This window comes from Lithobates pipiens, unplaced genomic scaffold (assembly GCF_037356315.1).
Source record: "Lithobates pipiens isolate NorthernLeopardFrog02 unplaced genomic scaffold, aLitPip1_a1.2 Scaffold_8, whole genome shotgun sequence".
Taxonomy (NCBI): Eukaryota; Metazoa; Chordata; class Amphibia; order Anura; family Ranidae; genus Lithobates; species Lithobates pipiens.
The window spans coordinates 642,124,300-642,142,183 of NW_027507903.1; the positions used below are offsets into that span (position 1 = coordinate 642,124,300).

Consider the following 17,884-nt stretch of genomic DNA (forward strand, 5'->3'; position numbering starts at 1 on the left):
AGGCTTCCTTCTGGGACAACAGCCATGCAGACCAATTTGATGCAGTGTGCGGCGTATGGTCTGAGCACCAACAGGCTGATCCCTACAACCTCTGCAGAAATGCTGGCAGCACTCATACGTCTATTTTCCAAAGACAACCTCTGGATATGATGCTGAGCACGTGACCTCAACTTCTTTGGTGGACCATGGTGAGGCCTGTTTTGAGTGGAACCTGTCCTGTTAAACCGCTTTATGGTCTTGACCACCGTTCTGCAGCTCAGTTTTTGGGTCTTGGCAATCTTCTTATAGCCTAGGCCATCTTTATGTAGAGCAACAATTCTTTTTTTTTCAGATCCTCAGAGAGTTCTTTGCTATGAGGTGCCATGTTGAACTTCCAGTGACCAGTAAGAGAGTGAGAGCGATAACACCAAGTTTAACACACCTGCTCCCCATTCACACCTGAGACCTTGTAACACTAATGAGTCACATGACACCGGGGGGAGGGAAAATGGCTAATTGGGCCCAATTTGGACATTTTCACTTAGGGGTGTACTCACTTTTGTTGCCAGTGATTTAGACATTAATGGCTGTATGTCGAGTTATTTTGAGGGGACGGAAAATTTACACTGCTATGCAAGCTGCACACTCACTACTTTACGTTGTAGACAAGTGTCATTTCTTCGGTGTTGTCACATGAAAAGATAGAAGAAAATATTTACAAAAATGTGAGGGGTGTATTCACGTTCGTGAGATAGTGTTTTTTTTTTTATTTATTAAGTGTATGGTTTCCAAAAATATATTTAAAAAAAATGCGTTTGCAAACCGCTGCGCAAATACCGTGTGACAAATTGCAACGATCGCCATTTTATTCCCTAGGGTCTCTTCTTAAAAAAAAAAAAAAATTAATAAAATAAATATATAATTTTTGGTGGGGCTAGAAGTAATTTTCTAGCAAAAAAATAAATAAAACATTTCCCGAAAAGGATTGGTCTTCAAGTGGTTAAAGTGTGCTTCCACCGTTGCAGTCAAAATTTACAGATTTGAGGCCCCACCCCTCCCTTATACCTGTTACATTATTAAATTTTTTTTTTTTTTTTTTTTTTTTAGATACATTATACACTAAACCAGCAAAGCCTTGCGATATTTAAACAATAGTACAATATTAAAACACTAACCAGCTACTTTAAAAAAAAGATAATTTTAAAAAGGTTATGCAATGTGAAGGGGGAGGTGTAATAAATATATAAAGTGTTATCCCAGACAGGCTGCAAGTGTGGAAATACACTCTGAATACTACATTAGCAGCACAAAAACAATGGAGGACTGAAAACATGGGACTCTCTCGCTCTCTCTCTGTAACCTGACAGCCAGCATTTATTGTTCTTATGTAAGGAGTCTCACCAGTAAGGGTGGTGGGGAGGGCCCAGGAGCAAAGGGGACCCGTCCCCACATCTTGATGACCTCACCCAGGGGCTGGAAGCCTTCGTCACATCCTCTCTTCACTAACAGTGACATGGTAAAGTACCCAGCTTGGCACCATTCAGCCATTTCCTGCGTACTGAATGGACCTGTATGGAGGAGAAGACGTTAGAAGGAAGCATGTCCTAGAAGTGCAGACCCCCCCCCCCCCCACCAGGCAAATATTTAGGTATCACACAACCTACCTTGGATCTCCCCCTGAGGGTCCTTGTAGAACCATTTCATGGCAGCCTCATGGCTGAGGGGCAGAGCAGCAGCACTGTGAGAGCGGGAAGAGAAGCCATCTTCCTCCAGGGAAGAATCCTGCAGAGAAGCCACCAATTTCTCCGCTTCCTGTCACATGGGAGAGAGCAGAGACATGTATGAGGAGAGAGAAATCCAGGAGGGCACAAAGCACATATACATGCATAGGGGGCAGAGGCCGCGCCCCCAGGCCGACGGGAGAGCGGCAGAGGCAGCGCCCAGCCCCAAGGCCGACGGGAGAGCGGCAGAGGCAGTACCCAGCAGGTGATGGCAGAGTGGAAGTGCCACCCCCCCAGGCAGAGGAGGGACCCAAAGGGTGATGGCAAAGCGGCAGTGCCACCCACAGGCTGAGTGCAGAGCCGCAAAGGCAACACCCAGAGGGAGATGGAGTGGCAGCGCCACCACCAGACTGAGGGCAGGAGCAGCATCCAGAGGGTGATGGCAGAATGGCAGGTAAGCATGAAAGGAGTCCCTAAGGATTAAAGTAGAATGACAACACAATAATAAAAGTTGGTGTGGGATGCAGGGTATAGAGGGAGATGAAGTATATTTGGAGAAGGGGTCAGAATCAGATAACTGGTAGAAGAGAGGAGAAGGAATCATTGCATTCCTAGGAATGAGTGGAGTCAGATGGTATAGCTGAGCAGGGCAGAGTTAGGAAGGTTGAATGGAAGAGGGTGGCAGAGTTGGAATCATACACAGGGGTGTAGTCTGTGGAGTCCCGAGTAGAAAACAGAATTAGAAACACTTAAGAGTTCAATGCGTTCTGAAAGGCTTACCTGCTGGAGATGCTTCATGCCTTCGTCCTCCTCTGGATCCCCCACAGAGAATTCAGTAGCAGCATGGGGGGGACTAGAGGAAGGAGGTGGCAGAGAGGACAGGGGGGAAGGAATAAAGGGTCCGGGGTCTCCACCTAAAAAAAAAAAAAAAAAAAAAAAATAGTGAGGACAATCAGATTAAAATACTCCATCAAACTCCAATACCACCAGCCCCACCAGGGGCGATTACACCTCTTCTCACCGTCATCGGCTGGGAGCGGAGACTGCTCGCTGGGAATCGCACCGTCTGCTTCCGGGGTGGAGGACATCTCGGGGCATCGCTCGTTCTCCATCTCCCCGAACATCCCCGATGCCCACATGGAATTGGCCGAGTCAGGAGAGGTAGAGGAAGGCTCCAGGAGGATTTCTTCAGAGAGGGCCAATGAGTCTTCACCTAGGGAGGTGCATAGGAAGAAAAAAAAAAAAAAAGACTTGATTAGACCTAATTTATAAAAATTACAGATCCATTTCCTTCCCCCCCTCCCCTTCAAACCTAATCTATATGAAGCATTCATTTAGCCATTTGCTGGCCCGGCCTTTTTGTTTACATGTAAAAATCTGTAATTTTTTTTGGTAGAAAATTACTTTGAATCCCCCAAGCCTTTTTTCTTTTTTTTGATCTTTTGCCTTTAGGCTGCATTCACACCTGAGCGTAGCGTTTTTAATCGTTTTTAGCGCGAATTTGTGCAGGGCAAAAGGTCACCAATGTTAAAAGAAGAAAAAACGCCCAAATTACCCCGATTCGCACGACAGAACTTGTTTGAGCTTCAGGCGACTTGTGAACCATCTCCATTGGGAATAATGGATTTTTTTCCCCTCCAGCATTTTGAAGCTTCAGGCGTCAAGCTACAAAACGCTCAGGTGTGAATGGGGTCTTAAAGCGGGAGTCCACCGGGACTCCGCGTTTTTTTTTATTTTTTTTTTAAAGCCAGCAGCTACAAATACTGCAGCTGCTGACTTTTAAATAGTGACACTTACCTGTCCAGCGCGCCCGCGATGTCGGCACCCGAAGCCGATCGCTCGCTCGGCTGCCGGGTCCCGCCGCCATCTTGGGTATGGGAATCAGGAAATGGAGCCTTTCGGCTTCATTTCCCGGTTCCCTACTGCGCATGCGTGAGCCGCGCGGCGCAATCCGGACGGTCCCCGCTGCCTCTGGGAGCTGTGTGTTTCCCAGCAGGCAGCGGGGCACTTGCTGAAGGGGGCGGGCGCTTGCGGAACGGGGGCGTAACGTACGCCCCGTTCCGCAGAGAGCTATCCCGGAAGTGGGTGCAGTTACCTGGATTATCCAGGTAACTGCACCCCCCTCCCCCCTGAAAGGTGCCGATTGTGGCGCCGGAGGGGGGGGGGATTCCGATGAGCGGAGGTCCATTTTAGGGTGGACCTCCGCTTTAAAGCCAAGAGGAGAGATTCTTCTAGAACCCAGAGCTCTTCATAAAGAAGACCTGTTATCCTTATTTCTATTACAATTGATGTTTACATTACTTGTGATAGGAACAAAAGTGATAACTTTTTTTATTTTTTATTTTTTTAAAGCAACAGTTCAAATAAAAAAAAATAATAAAAAAAAAAAAAAAAAAATAATGTCAAGTTCCCCATCTACCCTAAGCAGGCAAAGGCGAACCCGCCTGTCAGTCCGGCTCGCCCGGAAACAGCGACCATTTCAGACACTAGGTCCTGCGAATGTCAGATCATGGGCATTCATTCTAGCACCAGACCGTCTGTAAATGTAAAGTGGCGATCTGTAAAGGCATCTTAAACCTCACCTATGGATAGTAAAATTTACGTAGTTTGTCGCTGCTGCATGGTCAATTTTGACACATCTGGTATCCATTTATTTGGCTTATCTTTTATATTTTACCAAAAAATTGGGTTATATATATATATTTTTTTGCTTTAAAATTGGGTTATGTATGGTTTTATTTTGCTTTAAAATTCAAAAAAAGTACATACACATAAAAGGCTGCACACCCCCCCCCCACAGGCACCCAAGGCTGCACACACCAACCCCCCCCCCACCCATACAGGCGCCCAAGGCTGCACACCCCCCCACCCGTGCAAACGCCCAAGGCTGCACAACCCCCACCCGTGCAAACGCCCAAGGCTGCACAACCCCCACCCGTGCAGGCGCCCAAGGCTGCACACCCCAAACCGTGCAGGCGCCCAAGGCTGCACACCCCAAACCGTGCAGGCGCCCAAGGCTGCAGACCCCAAACAGTGCAGGCGCCCAAGGCTGCACAACCCCCACCCGTGCAGGCGCCCAAGGCTGCACACCCCCCACCCGTGCAGGCGCCCAAGGCTGCACACCCCCCACCCGTGCAAACGCCCAAGGCTGCACAACCCCCACCCGTGCAAACGCCCAAGGCTGCACAACCCCCACCCGTGCAAACGCCCAAGGCTGCACAACCCCCACCCGTGCAAACGCCCAAGGCTGCACAACCCCCACCCGTGCAGGCGCCCAAGGCTGCACACCCCCCACCCGTGCAAACGCCCAAGGCTGCACACCCCCCACCCGTGCAAACGCCCAAGGCTGCACACCCCCCACCCGTGCAAACGCCCAAGGCTGCACACCCCCCACCCGTGCAAACGCCCAAGGCTGCACAACCCCCACCCGTGCAAACGCCCAAGGCTGCACAACCCCCACCCGTGCAAACGCCCAAGGCTGCACAACCCCCACCCGTGCAAACGCCCAAGGCTGCACACCCCCCACCCGTGCAAACGCCCAAGGCTGCACACCCCCCACCCGTGCAAACGCCCAAGGCTGCACACCCCCCACCCGTGCAAACGCCCAAGGCTGCACAACCCCCACCCGTGCAAACGCCCAAGGCTGCACAACCCCCACCCGTGCAAACGCCCAAGGCTGCACAACCCCCACCCGTGCAAACGCCCAAGGCTGCTCAGCTGCAGGACGTAAAGAAGGCAGTTGGCATGGCAGGCATTAGAGTAAGACTGTTCCTCTGCCCTTATTAAACGTAATAACCTGCTATTACACGTCAGATTCGGTAAGGCACTACTTGCGATGAATGAATGAATGAATAAATGAAATACTTGTATAGCGCACAATGCAAACTGAATCGCCTCTAGGCGATACTGGGCACTCACCATTAAGCTTGTCTCCTGTGCTATCCACCTTCTCTTCCTCATAATCCTCCTCCACCCCCAGGAACTCCAGTTCCTGCTCCTCCACAATGGTCTCCTTGGGGCTTTTCTGGAACACAAGACAAGACATGTCATCTTCGTCAAGCCATACAATAGGAAAGTCATCCCACCACCCACCTCTGACCATATCCCTGCACCGGTGCCTATGACGCTCCCAATACCTTGAAAGATAAGAAGGCCCCAGAGGAGTCGAAGGTTCCCATCTCATCATCCTCATCCTCCATACACCATTCAGGAAGGCCATCTCTATCATCCCCATGTGCGCCATCTGAACCTCTTCCTCGTTGCCCTGAACCACCACCACCACCACCTTCCTCCGGCACCACGTCGAAATCGAACTTTCTCCGTCGGTCACCGTGTTCCCTCCAACCTGCGGAGCGAGGACCCTCTGTGCGGTGATAAGGAGACATCAGAAACCATCGTGGGGGACAACACCACAAAAGCACACATACAGGACAGGAAGGTAGGACAGACCTGTTCCGCCAGGACTGGTAGATCTCCAGCGTTCATCTCTCCGGGACACAGCGAGCCTCCAATTGCCGTCCTCGTCTTCCTCCTGCCCGTCGCGCAATGTGCGCCAGTTATCGCTGTCCGAGCGGGCAAATTCCTTCCGTGCAGCAGCAGCTTCCTCAAACCCGACTCGTACTGGAATGGAAAAGACAACGTGTTTGTACTGCATGCGCCTAAATAGACCTGTACAATGTTTGAGCTCATATCCAAAATGGCACCATGTATATGAGGTGACACCTATCTTTTCCATAACACGGTGTTTGCATGATATTTGGATTTTTGCAGCTATTGTTCCAGTACTATTTCATAAGGTAAGTCAGTGATCAGTCATGGATCTGTCAGCTCCATCATATTGGGTGCTAAGGGAGTATGATTGGCCACGATGACGTCACCATTGTTAATTTGCACAGAAACGGCTATTCACGGCACAGGACTCTAAAGGAATGGCGCGGCATGCCGTTCCTTCAGAGTGCATGTGCCGGTGATGTCAACGGCCCATTCACAAGTAAATACAGTGCCTTGAAAAGGTATTCATACCCCTTTAAAAATTTAAAGGTGCACCCCGCCATTCAGGTAAAGCAAGAGGGGTTGGGTTTTGGCTATGGGACAGTGCTTCACGGTACACCCCGTCCCATATACCGTACCTAAAACCCAACCCTTTCTACCTTTATGCAGGACGGTGTTTTCATCTGAATTTAGCGCTTTATGGTTGTCACATGAAGAATGGTCCTAATGAGGACTTTCCCTTTAAAATGGTTCAAATACAGTAAAAGGCGATACATCAAATCGTAGTGTTAGCTGAAGCCGCGTCCTTTACAAAACAAGCCCTTAAAACAGAAAATGAGAAGAGCCGTGTTGTTAGGGAGCGAGAAGGCACGAGGACTTACCAGCTTCTCTCCGGACAGGCTTCTCAAACCTTCTTTCTCCTCTGAAACGACAAACCAAAATTAGAGCCGTCCGATCACAGCCAAGGAAACATTCACGATTCATGTATTCATTATTTTACATTAAAAAATGTTGTGCAATTTTCAACTGCGTTGCATTTTAACTACAAATCTGTGCCTGGACTCTTGGGGGGGGGGGGTGTCTGGGGGACAAGTTCCTTGTAGTGTGGCCTGCACTTTGGGGGTTGACTCATTTGAACTAGGGTGACCATAAAGGGAAACTATACTAGCTTTACCCCTTAATCCCACCCAGCAGGCATGGTTATCAGATAGTTCAGGTTGAGGGCGGGCCCCGCCTCCCTCACAATGGCGCAACGCCAGCCCCGCCTCCCTCACAATGGCGCAACGCCAGCCCCGCCTCCCTCACAATGGCGCACCGCCAGCCCCGCCTCCCTCACAATGGCGCACCGCCAGCCCCGCCTCCCTCACAATGCCGCACCGCCAGCCCCGCCTCCCTCACAATGCCGCAACGCCAGCCCTGCTCACACCACCGCACCACAGCATTGATTTTTTTATTTTTATTTTTAATCCTGGGGTTCAGGGTTAATGGCATACAGGGAAATTTTAAGTATATGGCCAAGAGTAAGCAGACATCCCTCCAAATGACTGAGCTCTGGTGTCTCCAGTGAAGGTTATCGGTCACACCCCATCATACAAAGACATTATAGAGAATTGTGCTCTTCTAACCTTGTGGTAACAGTTTTGGGGGGGGAGGGTTGGGGACCCTTTACTGTTCCAGCATGACTGTAAAAAATTGGAGGGTATTAAAGTCAAAAAGGGGGCAATCCCATATTTTTTTGTTTCATAATTCAATCTTTAATAAACATTTTCTCGTTACAATTACCGTTTACATATCATTGCATATAAGAATCTATAATATATATCTATATCTCCACACACATATACATATATATACATACATACATACATACATATACATACATACATACACATATATATATATATATATATAATCACACACACTTTTTCTTCCTTTCCCTCTCTCTCCCTCTTCCCTTAAAATTATCCTTCTCCTTAGGGGGCAATCCCATATTAACAGCCATGATGTATAAAAAATAAATAAATAAAATAAAGTCCAGCAAGCTCACACAGATGTTCTGGCCGGGTGTCCATAAACTTCTGACCATAAAGTGCTGGTTTTAATGAAGTTTTTCCCATGCCTGGCAGAGCCGAGTGTGGGCAATCTTTACCAACACACAAAATATATTATAAAGCAGGAGCTCACCTGTCATCCCAGCTCTGACTCCGGTGAATTTCCCGTCCTCGTCCAAATCCAGGTTCTGCCTCATCCGCAGGTCGCGGAAATACAGCCGAATCACCACGGCCACGGCCTGCAGAGGAGGAACATAAGGCTAGTACACCCACCGTCTCCTGTGCCATACAATAAAAAAAAAAAAAAAAAAGGATGAAAAAAAAAAAAAAAATCTCACCCCTGCCACGTGCCGTGCCACGGCCTCTGGGTGCTGCTCCTGCACTAGGTGGAGCTGCACTCTTTCCCATCAACCTCAGGACTGGGACGCTATTCACTGACATCGAGAAGTTCCTCTGTAGAGAGAATCAAGTGTGACTGATGGATCCACCAAACACAAGGCAACGTAGGTTTCCGCTTGTACAGAAAAATATGACCCCCCCAGAAAAATGAATCTGGGTACTTACCTACCCCATAGTCTCCTTTCATTCATCCTTTGGTTTGACCTTTCCAATACAAAGCCCAATCCTGCGTGTTTTCTATTGCTCCTTATGCCCGGCCTTTATGGAGAAGGTCCAAAAGCTCCAAACTATCTGGATAATAGGATTTTTATAACAGCTTGCCTGTAAAATCCTTTTCTTGGAAGTACTTTATTGGACACAGAGCCATAGTAGTTACTATGTGGGTTATAGGCCACTTTCAGGTGATGGACACTGGCACACCAAGACAAAAAGTGCTCTCCCTAGTCCTCAGTTTTGTAGCCAAGCAATACAAGTGTATACCAAAGAAGGGAGGGACCTCTGTGTCCCATGATGTACTTCAAAAGGATTTTTCAGACAAGCCGTTATATACCGTAAATACTATTTTCTTATCCTACATCAGGGAACACAGAGCCATAATAGTTACTATGTGGGATGTCCCATAGCAATGGCAACTGAAGGGAGGGAGACACAACAAAAGTAGGGCATTAAGAGACTAGAGGACTCCTACTGCAGCCTGCAGTACACTGCACCCAGATATCCTCATGACCTTTTACATCGATTTGATAGAATCTGGTAAATGTATGGACTGAAGACCAAGTCACGGTCTTGCAGATCTAAGCCATGGAGGCCTGGTGATGCACCGCCCAAGAAGTACCAACAGCCCTGGTGGAGTGTGCTTTAACATGAAAAGGAGGAATTTTCCTCTTTAGACCATAAGCCTGAACAACCACTTGACAAATCCACTGGGAAATAGATTTTGATGCTGCCTGTCCTCTTTTACCGTCTGGCAAAACAAACAAAACATCCGTTTTGCGGATCTGAGCGGTCACCTTTAAATAGACTTTGACTGCTCTCATTACATCAAGAGAATGTAGTGACTTCTCTTGCATGGACCGAGGTTCTGGGAGAAAAAAAAAAAAAAAAAAGAAGAAGGTAGGACAACATCCTGGTTTAAATGAAAACCTGTCACTACCTTTGGTAGGAATCTAGGATGAGGCCGTAATACCACCTTATCCTTGTGAATAATCAAATATGGCTCTTTACAAGACTGAAACTCTTCTGGCAGAAGATATGGCAACCAAAAAGATTATTTTCTTTAAGAGGACCAAGAGAATATCCCGTATGGGCTCAAAAGGCTGCTTTTGTAAAGCCGACAGGACTAAATTGAAATCCCATGGGTTCAGGGGTGTCCTGACTGGAGGATTAATCCACATTACACCCTGAATAAAGTTACAAACCAGAGAGTTAGAAGCAAGAGGCAGTTGAAAAAAATACCGATAAGGCCGACACCTGGCCTTTGACAGTACTTAAGGCCAGCTTCATTTCTAAACCCATCTTTAGGAATTCAAGCATGCTACCAAGACATATTTTCTGGGATGCAAACCCCTGGATTCAAACCAGGAGACATATGCCTTCCAGACTCTATAGTATATGACTCTGGAGGTCGGCTTCTTAGCATTAACCAAAGTAGAAACTACTGAAGGTGACCACAGTCACCGTCGTGGCATTAACGGATTGGATCCTGACAGGACAATTCCGGAGTCTGAGCGTCCATGCTTCTAGGGCCAGACGTATTGCCTGAATTTCCAGAATATTCATGGGCAAGGTCCTCTCGGACTTGGACCACTTCCCTTGGACAAAGCCTGGACCTTCTTGGTACAATTTGACAGAATACTGTTTTACAGCAATCTTGAATGAAACTGCACATAAGGAATGGCCTCGAAGGAGGCCACCATCTTTCCCAAGAACTTCATGCAACGCCTAATAGAAGGATTTTTCTTTGACAAGCCGAATCAGTTCCCTTATGGAAATGATCCTTTCCTGGGGTAAAAATACCCTATTCTGACCTGCATCTATGATCAGCCCTAAATACTGCAATCTCCTTGATGGTTTTAAGGAGGATTTCTCTAGGCTGAGAATCCAACCTAGGAATACTAGGTAACTCATGGCTGAGACTAAACTTTGGTTTAGGCGGGTAACTGACTGACCTAAGAGCAGATCATCTAAGTAGGCTAGAATTGTTATACCCTGAGCCCTTAACCTGCCTAAAGGAGGGGCCAGGATCTTTGTGATTACTCGAGGTGCAGTAGCTAGACTGAAAGAGCTACAAACTGAAAACTATGATTTTTCTACCTCGAAGCACTGAAATATCCGATGAGCAGGGAAAATTGGCACATGGAGATAGGCGTCCTTGATGTCGATTGATGCCAAAAATTCTCCTCCTTGTGGAATGGAGACAGCTGATTGGATTGACTCCCTGCGAAAGGAACGGATATTAAGATCCTTGAGATCTAAAATGGGTCTGAATTCCCCGTTTGGTTTTGGCACTGTGAAGAGGTTTGAATAAAACCCTGATCCCTGCTCTTCTGTGGGAACCTCTGACATCACTTCTTGAGACAAGAGATGATCCATAGCTAGAAAGAGAGACTTCCTTTCCAAAGGGTCTCTGGGAACATTTGATCTTAGAAAACAAGGAGATGGGAATTCTCTGAATTCTAGTTTGTAACCAAGAGAAATTGAGGAAGCCACCCATCTGTCCTGACATTGTTCCTGCCAGATCTTTGAAAAGCGTAGAAGCCTTCCACTCACTCGAGCGGGTTGCCCCTTCATAAGGAGGCTTTAGTATTTTGCTTCCAGGGTTTCTTGCCCAAGGTCCAGCTTTTGGCCCTGGGACTGCCCCGAGTTCTTCCTCTTGAACCTGACAGAGGAGGCCATCGAGACTGCCTAGAGGCTGATGCTCCTGCCACTAGAGAGGATGCACGTTTAAAAGGAAAAATGTTTAAAGCGGAAGTTCTGCCGTTTTTTTGTTTTTAAAAGTCAGCAGCTACAAATACTGCAGCTGCTGACTTTTAAAATACGGACACTTACCCGCCCAGCGCGCCCGCGATGTCGGCGCCCAAAGCAGATCTCTTGATCGGCTCTCGGGTGCTGCCGTCGCCATCTTCGGTATGGGAATCAGGAAGTAAAGCCTTGCGGCTTCACTTCCCGGTTCCCTACTGCGCGCATGCGAGAGTCGCGCTGCGCAATAAGGATGGTCCCCGCTGTCTCTGGGATCCGTGTGTTTCCCAGCAGACAGCGGGGGCCCCACAGGAAGTAGCGTAAAGACCCGCAGAATCTGCGGCTATCTACGCCCAGAAGTGGGTGCAAATACCTGTATTATACAGGTATCTGCACCCCCCTCCCCCCTGAAAAGGTGCCAGTTCTGGCACCGGAGGGGGGGGGTCCAACGAGCAGAAGTTCCACTTTAGGGTGGAGCTCCGCTTTAAACTACTTCTTCACTGGTAAAAGAGAAATTTTCCCATTAGAAATTCTTTGGATATACTTATCCAGATCGTCTCCAAACAACCGTTTACCATGAAATGGGAAACTGGCCAAGAGCTTTTTACATGGCGCTTCGGCTGACCAATTTTTCAACTGTAGGATTCTACGCACATGTACCAGCCCTAGCATAAGCCGCGAGGCTTGGAGAATATAATCTTTCATAGCATCTACTGTGAAATACAGTGCTTCTGATATACCAGCCACTGCCGGGCCTGCTGATCAGGAATAATTTAAGTACCTCGACAAACTGGTCCTTTATGGACTGAGATACTCCAACCGCTGCCAATGCCGACTGAACCTGCAAGAGAAATGTTTTTAAAAAGAAATTCCAACTTCTCATCTGTTGGATCCTTCGACATTTGCGCATTGTCTACAGGACAAGTCAAGTTCTTGTTTACAGATGATATAGCACCGTCAATTGCTGGAATCCCCCATTTCTTATAGAATTCTTATTCCATAGGATAAAGTATAGAATACTTTTTAGGAGGAAAAAAACTGTTTATCTGGGTGCTCCCACTCAGAATACATAAACTTCTTTAGCCATGAATGGATAGGAAAGGTATCAGATTGGGGAGGCTTTAGTGGTCCCAAAACCAGAGGTGGGCTCATCGCCTGACCACGTTACAGGCAGCAAAAAAGTTGAGAAGACCAATTTAGTGAAGGAGTGTACCAACAGTCCTCTGCGAGGCCGATGCTTCCATATTAGGATCTTCGGAAGGGGAGTCATCAGCCTCTTCCTGATCTTTTGAGAGAATTTAACCACTTGAGACCCGCACTACGTCTATTGACATCATGGGGTTTCGCTGGTTATATCTAAATGATGCCTGAGGCCACAGACATCATTCAGATATCGTCGTTTTCAGCCGGCGATTCCCTACACCATAAGAACGATCATAGCGGCTGTTCCGCCACTTGATCGTTCTTACGGGCGGTGGGAGGGGACGCCCCCCCCTCCCGCCGCCCTCCGGTGCTTCTACCGACTCACCGTTTCCATCGGTGAGTCGGTCACAGGATTCGCCAGCCCCAGCAAGTGATCATAGAGATTTCCGGCGGACTAGATTGTCCCTGGAGTCTCTATGATCGTTCGGAGGCCGGGCGCGATGTTATGACGTCACGCCCGGCCTCGGTATTCAAAATAACAGCGCCGATCTGGCTAGGAAGCCAGGATCTTTTTTTTTTTTTTTTTTTTTTTTTTTATTCTTCCCAGCCTAGAGGTGAGATATGGGGTCTTATTGACCCCATATTTCACTGTAAATAGGTCCGATCGTGCCATATTCCTATTACAAGGGATGTTTACATTCCTTGTAATAAAAAAAAAAAAAAATTGACTTTTATTCCTAAGTGTAAAACTAAATAAATAAAAATAAAATTAACACTAAAAAAAGTAAAAAAAAATTTAAAGCGCCCCTGTCCCCGTGAGCTCGCACACAGAAGCGAACGCATGCGTAAGTCCCACCCACATATGAAAACTGTTAAAACCACACATGTGAGGTATCGCCGCGAACATTAGAGCGAGAGCAATAATTCTAGCCCTAGACCTCCTCTGTAACCCAAAATATGTAACCAGTAAAAAAATTTAAAACGTCGCCTATGGGGATCTTTAAATACCAAAGTTTGGCGCCATTCCACGAGCGCGTGCAATTTTGAAGCGTGACATGTTGGGTATCTATTTATTCAGCGTATCCTCCTCTTTCACATTATGCAAAAAAATTGGGCTAACTTTACTGTTTTTTTTTTTTTTTTTTTTTAAGCATGAAACAGTTTTTTTTCTGAAAAAAATGCGTTTCGAAAAATTACTGCTCAAATACCGTGCGAGATAAAAAGTTGCAATGACCGCCATTGTATTCTCTAGGGTCTTTGCTAAAAAAAACATATATAATGTTTGGGGGTTCTATGTAATTTTCTAGCAAAAAAATTAGGAATTTTACATGTAGGAGAGAAATGTCAGAATTGGCCTGGGTCCGAAGTGGTTAATGATCGCTCGCCCCTTGTTCCTCAGTATGAGGGTCCTGAGCAATGGATGGGGATCTGCTACGCTTAGGCCCACTATGGGATGCAAATAAAGCATCAATCTTTCGTTCCAAATTTGAAATGGTAGAAGAAGAAAAAACCCTCAGTGATATATATAGGGGGCTGTAGTGTCCAGAGCTGCTGTAACACCAGTCCCCCCTGAGGGCTCACTCTGACCAGCCACATCACTCTCAGAGGAAGATGACGACATCTTTTTAGATATGATCTAGGTTGTCGTGAAACAAACCCTCTAGAACCCTTTGAGTTGTTCCTTGTCCCCCTTCCGCCTCATAGTCTAATGCACAAAGCAGAGCCACTACCAGAAGAAATGCATACACTGCTTGGGCTATAGTCCAGTACAATTGCTGCTATTAATGCCCAGCCTGATGCAGCAGTAAAAAACGTGTCAAGGAAAATTCCTGTGTCACCAAACCTCTTAACGGCACCTTTTGCGCTTGTGTCCCTCCACAGCCTGCAGTAATACACAAAGGTGCTTTTAAATCTTTGCCTCCTCGTGTAGGGCTTCGGAGAACGCCGATAATCCCCACACCCCAGCGCGCTGCCTATGGCTCTTCCCCCTTTCCTTAAAGTACAGTTTTTTCCCGCACGAGTGCAAGAACCCCCCCTCAACCTTACCGGCGGTCCTGTTGTCTGGCTGGAGGAAGAAGAATCTCAGCTCTCTGACACTAAGTGCTCAATACAGCCCCCAGTGGTGACACATAGGCATGACAACTTTTTACTGATCTTTAAAGGAGACGTTTCTGAAGCAAATTTAAAAGAATGCTCAGAAAACTCCACTTAGCTTTCCCGCCGCAGGGTTTTCTGTGGTAAACCAACAGACCCAATCTTCATCCTTCATGGTGGGTTCCGTTAAACCTTCAGGTGCTGGGGGTCCTCAGGAAACCCACTATCCTGCAATAGCACCCAGTCAGTAAAACTTTATGGCCTTACTATCAAAACGTACTGGATCCCAGGGTCCAGCTCTCTAAAAAGACGCATTCGCAGGCAAAACACAGTTTCTTCAGATATGAGGCCCGGGTACCATTCAATTTGGCCAGGAGGCACTTTGAATGGATCCAGTCAGCAGCAAGGATTGTTCCAGTGGAGCTCAGCACAGCACATCTTTTCTCGTGACCAATACCTTAGACACTGGCAAAAAAACGGAGGTACTCCCAGTAGTGGGAGGGGTTATATAGGGAGGGCACTGTGTCTTAGGGCGTGCCAGTGTCCATCACCTGAAGGTGGGCTATAACCCACATAGTAACTACTATGGCTCCGTGTCCCATGATGTACGATAAGACAAGACCATAACCTACCTACAGTCCGCGCTTGTTCATACAATCGTTATGACTGTTCTCAGGGGTATCCAGAAGACCAGTGCTAGGACACTAAGCTCCCGAAGCATTAAGGCCAAAGAGCCCCTCTTCCATGGGCTGCGAGCTACTTTTGCAGTCCATGTTGGAGCTCTTGCCCCATGTCCCCCTAATGCTGATGCACCCAAAGCAGCTGCCTCCCCTGCCTGTTACTTAATCCAGCCCTGCCCAAGACATTTGGGGATGGCAAAGCCATGCCATCAAATGTCTATCACTGGTTCTATCATCCACAGCATCACTAAAACCCAAACACACATGCAAGATCATCATTCCCCAACCCTTCTACATCAGGGAGTGATCATCTCATGATGAACCCGGTCATCATATGATGCTGATAGCAATTCCCAACCTTAGTCTGCAGAGTTGCTGCACAACCTACTGTGAGCCAGGAGCAACTTCCTCCCATCCCCCACATCGCCAAACCCATCCATCCCATTCATAGCCGAACCATCGGATGCCATTACCTGCTCATCCTCTGTAAGAGGCAGGAGAGCCAGAGGCTGCAGGGGCTCCTCGTTCAGAATCACAGCAAACTCCTTGTCTTGCATCTCATCTGGAACCTGCAGTGCCAAACAAAAACAAAAGGGTTAGCCATGGGAAGGAAGGGTGGCCAGCAGCCCCTCCCCAACTTCTTCACTGTAACCAACCTGCCTCTTCAACTCGTCCAATCAGTGAACGCTTTGCATTTACTGGCACGTTTTCACCATAACCAAACTGCCTCATCACTTCGTCCAATCAGTGAACGCTTTGCATTTACTGGCACGTTTTCACCATAACCAAACTGCCTCATCACTTCGTCCAATCAGCGAACGCTTTTTCATTGAAAAATAACGCAAAGCATTTTCTGAGCAGTACCTGTGCCCAGCAGCCGACCTCCGATGTTCATAGGGAAGCTGCATGGCACAGGACCCGGAATGTAAGGAAGGTCACTGTGGTAGTGATGTAGTATTGATGCCTATTGAGCTTCTAGAGGGATTACACAGGTATGGTATACCCCACTCGATCTCAGGACGATTAAGGCTTGGTTCACACCTATGCAAATTGGATGTGGGTTCATCACATCCAATTCGCATGGCAGGAGATTGTGACCAGCTCTCTATGGAGCCGGTTCACACATCTTCATGGTGTCAATGAAAGTGATCTTATGACGAATCTACCACGGACATCACTTTTATCGTGAAGCGGACCGCTTGCCATTTTTAAAATACCAGAGTCATCGCGGGAGGCCCGAAAGTGGTTAAAGAGAACCAGTCACCTAAAAATATATTTTTTTTCTTCATTACAAAAAGATACTGCCAAGCACATAAAACCCCCAAAAACATTTTGAGCCCCCCTATATACGTACATACGAATGCATGCATCGGGGGCGACCTATGTGTGAAAACGTTCATTGCGATACACATTACATATCACCGTGCAAGCCGGAAGGAGAGTAATAATTTCAGCACAAGACCTCCACTGTAACACTAAGAGCCGGTTCACACTGCGGGCGATGCGAGGCGACACGACTTGCCTCGCCTCGATCTGACAAGTCGCCCCCGTTCTGTACAATGGAACCGTTCTGAGAGGAGCGACTCGAGTCGCTCCGACTCAGAAAAAAGGTTCCTGTACTACTTTCGGGCGACCTCGGGGCGACTTGCATTGACTTCTATACAGAAGTCATCTGCAAGTTGCCGCTGAGGTCACGGCAGGTCGCGGCGAGGCAAGTCGGTGTCGCCTCGCATCGCCTGCAGTGTGAACCGGCCCTAAACTGAGGACTTATGGGGGGGGGGGCTTTTGAAGCGTTGCCTATCGAAAACATATGGTACCGAAGCCAAAATTTAAGGTTAGACATGTTGGGTATCTAACTCGGCACAACCTTATCTTTTAAATGTGGGTAGTTTGTGTTTGTTTGCCCTAAATTTTTTACTGACATTTCATGTTCCCTAGACCTTTTGCATTAATAAAACGTATGACATACTTTTTTTTTTTAATTGAAACTACCACTAAATTTTATTCTCTAGGGCAGCCCATTCTCAACCAGGGTTCCTCCAGAGGTAATAGGGGGGTCCCTTGAGCTGTGGCTAATTTACCTCCTTATTTGATGGTGCCTACGTAGTTTTGAGCCAATGCCACTTGGAAGAGCCAGTGGTATGACGCCAATGATGTTTATAGCTCTCTGTAAGGGGGCCATTACCACCAGTGTAAAAAAAAAAAAAAGAAAAAGAAAAGGTGGGGGGGCGCATTGTTACTCACCGACCACTAAAAATTAAGGGGCAATGCTCCCGCTGACTCCCAATGAATGGGTTTTGATCGGGGGTTCTCCCCCCCCCCCCCCCGAGACCTGAAAATTATTTTAAGGATTCCCCTGGGGTGTGAG

The 17,884-nt window shown here is 47.5% G+C and overlaps 1 protein-coding gene across 1 annotated transcript in view; it reads right to left on the minus strand.

Annotated features, from left to right (window-relative positions):
- The window catches only part of GIGYF1 (GRB10 interacting GYF protein 1), a gene marked incomplete in the record, with an annotated part of 73,482 nt that overhangs the window by 25,703 nt on the left and 29,895 nt on the right, over window positions 1-17,884 (minus strand). Inside the window, 11 exon segments of the mRNA XM_077470929.1 lie at window positions 1,381-1,547; window positions 1,644-1,791; window positions 2,481-2,614; window positions 2,722-2,913; window positions 5,619-5,724; window positions 5,837-6,063; window positions 6,150-6,320; window positions 7,073-7,113; window positions 8,376-8,481; window positions 8,581-8,695; window positions 15,990-16,085. Of these exon segments, the coding sequence (XP_077327055.1) occupies window positions 1,381-1,547; window positions 1,644-1,791; window positions 2,481-2,614; window positions 2,722-2,913; window positions 5,619-5,724; window positions 5,837-6,063; window positions 6,150-6,320; window positions 7,073-7,113; window positions 8,376-8,481; window positions 8,581-8,695; window positions 15,990-16,085 (1,503 nt within the window).